We start from the raw sequence: 3,572 nt of genomic DNA on the forward strand, positions 1-3,572 counted from the left end.
GTAGGGTACGCGGCGACACGCGTCGCCACCCATAATCACACTAAACTGGCATCATATGAAGACCTCACTGGCCAAGTCAACATTTGTGATATTAGTAGCAATATACTAAACTTTTAGGGAAAAAAACAAAGTCATTTCAGTTGGGTATACCAAGGCTCTGTGTTGCATAATATACACAATTTTGGTGTGCCTTGAATTAGCCCCTGGGAACAAAAGTCTTCCGAGTTGCATTTCTTGTAATTACTGGAGAGATTTTTTTTTTTTTTTTTTTTTTTTAAGTGAAAGAATCACTGAATCAAGTTTCAAGCATTCGTAAACTGCTGCTCTAATCACAACTTTAACACACGTACACATCTGAGGATCCAGACAGTTATGATCCTGAAAATCTAATTTTTGCATAAACATAAGTCACAAAAGCAATACCTCACACCACAAACTGCCCTATAGTCCAATATAAAATGCAATCGTCCAGGTAGTGTTTACACAAAGCCCCACTGTTACCTCTTTAGTGTTCAAAACAGAGTCAGACAGTGTACTCAGGCATAAGAATCATTGAGTGAACAAGTTTCACTTTTAACCCCCCCCCCCCAAAAAAAAACAAAAAAACAAGACAGTCAAGGTTAAGTTGATGGTCAAGTTTAATTCATTTTCAGGAATTTTTTTTTTTTTTTTCACCAAATGATTTTAATGATCACAGATGATTGATACTGGAATGCATGACACTCAATACAAGAGTCTGAACAAGTGACTCGTCTCACAGTAACGGCTCAGGAAAGCAGTCGTTCAAGTTTTTTTTTCCCCCTCTGTAAAAGGTTTGAGGTATTCTAGTCATCTTGGATTTTTTGTACAAAAATTGTTTAGCATAAAGTGTGCAAAATGTGTTAAGCTTTAAAGGCAAAAGAATGCAAAGTTGACCTTATCCATTTTGTAAGTCTGAAATGCATGTTCCTACACTACTTTGACCTTTACAGAGTGTGTTTATCAAAAAGGTATTCTCCCATAGAACCATGCGTCTCAGATGAGACGAGGCGACCGAGACTGCCAATGTAGTCACCCAGCGTCTTGATGGTGTCATGGCTGTCGACGAGGAAATGGTCCTCGAGGAAGTCGCACAGCTGTAAAAGAAAAGTCTTATATTAAATAATTTGCTGAGGTAATGTGTACCACAGGTCTATGCCAAACTCTTAGAATGAATAAAAGGTGTAGCATCTTAAAAAAAAAAAAAAGCACGATGCTTACATGTGGGTCGGTGTGGCCGTCCGCTTTGCGATGCACCTCAAGGATGGAAGTATTCAAAGACTTCTGGTATTCCAGAGAGAAGGACAATGCATCCAGTCCACCCTTCCAGTCCTCCCTAACGGGTTTCTACACAAACACAGTGCATCAAAAGCTGTACCAAAATATATAAAGCAGTCATCACAATGATGGCTTTTGAAGCAAACTGATGAGACATACAGCAATGGTCTGAAGCAAAATTCGGCCGCCTCTCGTATTCTGATATTCTAGCAACTTTTCAGCCTGTTCCTTCTCCTTCTTGGAACGCTCCAGGAAGAAAGTGGAGAAATTTGGCAAAGCCACATCATCCCTGTCAAAATACATCCCCTGCAAGATAGAAGGGGTAGAAAAAAGAAATTTAGAGACAGACACCAGAAAGAGGGTCACAAAACTGGATAGTATCCAGTGATTGATGCTAAAGTCCTCAAGTAATCTTTCATTTGTCACTTTATTTAAACACTGACATTCTGATTGTAAACAAGAGGTGATGCTTCATGCCATCACCTCTTGGTTTGCTATTTTTTTATGTAAATGATTACTCAGCTGACTAGTAATTATCTACCTCTTCTTACTTTTTTTTTTCTATCCTCTCACCCCTCCCCAGTTATGTTGTACTTCATGCCCCCCCCTTCTCTTCTCCTTCCGGCCCCATCTCCACAATCTGTTTACCCTACAACTGGCATAGAACCTTAAATTCCACAACCAAACAATACATATGATCTGGTTTTACATTGCTGCAGCCCATTCCATCTTCACTCTCCCCTCCCATCCTCCTTGTCTTTCCCCCATTATAGCACTTTAACTTTAAACCCTCAGCACTTTAACTTACTCTGGCACTTTACCGCCTAAACTTTTAACTGCTTAATGTGAAACTATGTGTGTAATGTATTCACTATTGTAATATATGTAAATGTCTGTAAGATCGTGCAAGTATTAAGATTGATGTGTCAGGTTGTTCTCCTGTTCCTTCTATCTTAAATAGAAGCAAAATAACAAGAACAGAAACTTTTTGCATGCTTTATTTGTATTTGTTCTAACTTGTCTCTCTTTTATATTTTTAGCCGGGGGACTGCCAATGGAAACTAGCTCTGTAGCTAAAATTGGGTGCATTTGCATTTTTAATTCTAAATGTATATGAATGTACACTGTCCCTTCCCAAATAAACTGAATTGAAACGTCTACAATATTGCTTCCTAAACAATATCAGTGTGATTATACAAGCATAAGATCTTACCAGAGCAAGGTAGGTATAGGAGGCCCTGAGCTTCAGGTTGATGAGTATGTTGATGTCACCTTCAGTCTCCACATGGTAGTTTTGTTTCACTGCAGACTGCATTTCTAAAAAAAACAAAACACAGCAATGAATTTGGTTGAGGTCCAGATAATGTTACATCAGTTTAATAAAAGCACCAACACAGACCCTAACCCTGCTCTTTACCCCTTTTCTCTCGAACTCTTATCTCGCTTGTTTGCCAGTCAGCTTTTCCGCAGCTGATATTTAAGGTCAGGAGACAGCAGTGGCCCTAAGCAGGTCACGTGATCAGAAGACACGCCAGCAGTGGCCCTAAGCAGGTCACGTGATCAAGAGGCCAGCATGGTCTGGTCAGGTAATTGTACGTTAGGATAATAACGTGACATTAGAGGCGCACACACCTTGCTAACCATAACGGTAAGCCACGACTCAGAAAAAAAAAAAAAAACAATCATTGGTCCCTATATTTAATCTTTAATTATTACCTAAACGAATTTCGCAAGACTTAGTTTTAGAGCTTGTATAAGTTGCACTGCAAGCTAACTGATTAGGTAACAATAACCTAGGTTAATCTGAAGGCAACAAAAGTTTACTTTTTAGTAAATTCTATCTCATTACGGCTAAAGTTTTAATAAGTATTTTGCAGATAAGTATCTCAATTTAATTGATTCTGTAAATTGCATACCTTGCTTGACCAGTGACGACTCTTTGTTTCCAGATGTCTTGTTTACACACGACCAAAGACTACAGACGACGAGATGGATGCCCCTTAATATAAGCCACGTCTTCTTCTCTTGTGTGGCTTTATGTGGCCTACACATGACAGTGGTTTAATGCTGCCCTCTACTGTTCATTTACTTAGAGGAATTGACATCTACCAATATGGACCATTCAGGGGTCTCGGACTCCAGTCCTCGGGGCAGCAGTCCGGCATGTTTTAGATGTCTCCCTGCATCAACACACCTGATTCTAATTAATGGTGATCACCAGCTTGTCATCAAGGTCTGGACAGCTCTGTTGTTGACACAACTCCTTGTTTCATGGT

The 3,572-nt window shown here is 39.5% G+C and overlaps 1 protein-coding gene across 2 annotated transcripts; it reads right to left on the reverse strand.

Annotated features, from left to right (window-relative positions):
* Positions 1-619: 619 nt before the first annotated feature.
* On the reverse strand, positions 620-3,324 carry LOC133419568 (ferritin, lower subunit-like). 2 transcript variants are annotated; one of them, XM_061708782.1, is made up of 5 exons: positions 3,213-3,324; positions 2,510-2,613; positions 1,456-1,602; positions 1,240-1,365; positions 620-1,115 (listed from the first exon to the last, which is right to left on the reverse strand). In XM_061708782.1, the coding sequence occupies exons 2-5, from the start codon at positions 2,609-2,611 to the stop codon at positions 966-968; spliced, it is 525 nt and encodes a 174-aa protein (XP_061564766.1). In that variant the 5' UTR covers positions 2,612-2,613; positions 3,213-3,324; the 3' UTR covers positions 620-965. The 2 variants fall into 2 exon arrangements, with proteins under 2 accessions (XP_061564766.1, XP_061564767.1); XM_061708783.1 differs by lacking the exon at positions 3,213-3,324 and adding an exon at positions 2,714-2,810.
* Positions 3,325-3,572: the final 248 nt, after the last annotated feature.

This window comes from Cololabis saira, chromosome 19 (assembly GCF_033807715.1).
Source record: "Cololabis saira isolate AMF1-May2022 chromosome 19, fColSai1.1, whole genome shotgun sequence".
Classification (NCBI taxonomy): domain Eukaryota; kingdom Metazoa; phylum Chordata; class Actinopteri; order Beloniformes; family Belonidae; genus Cololabis; species Cololabis saira.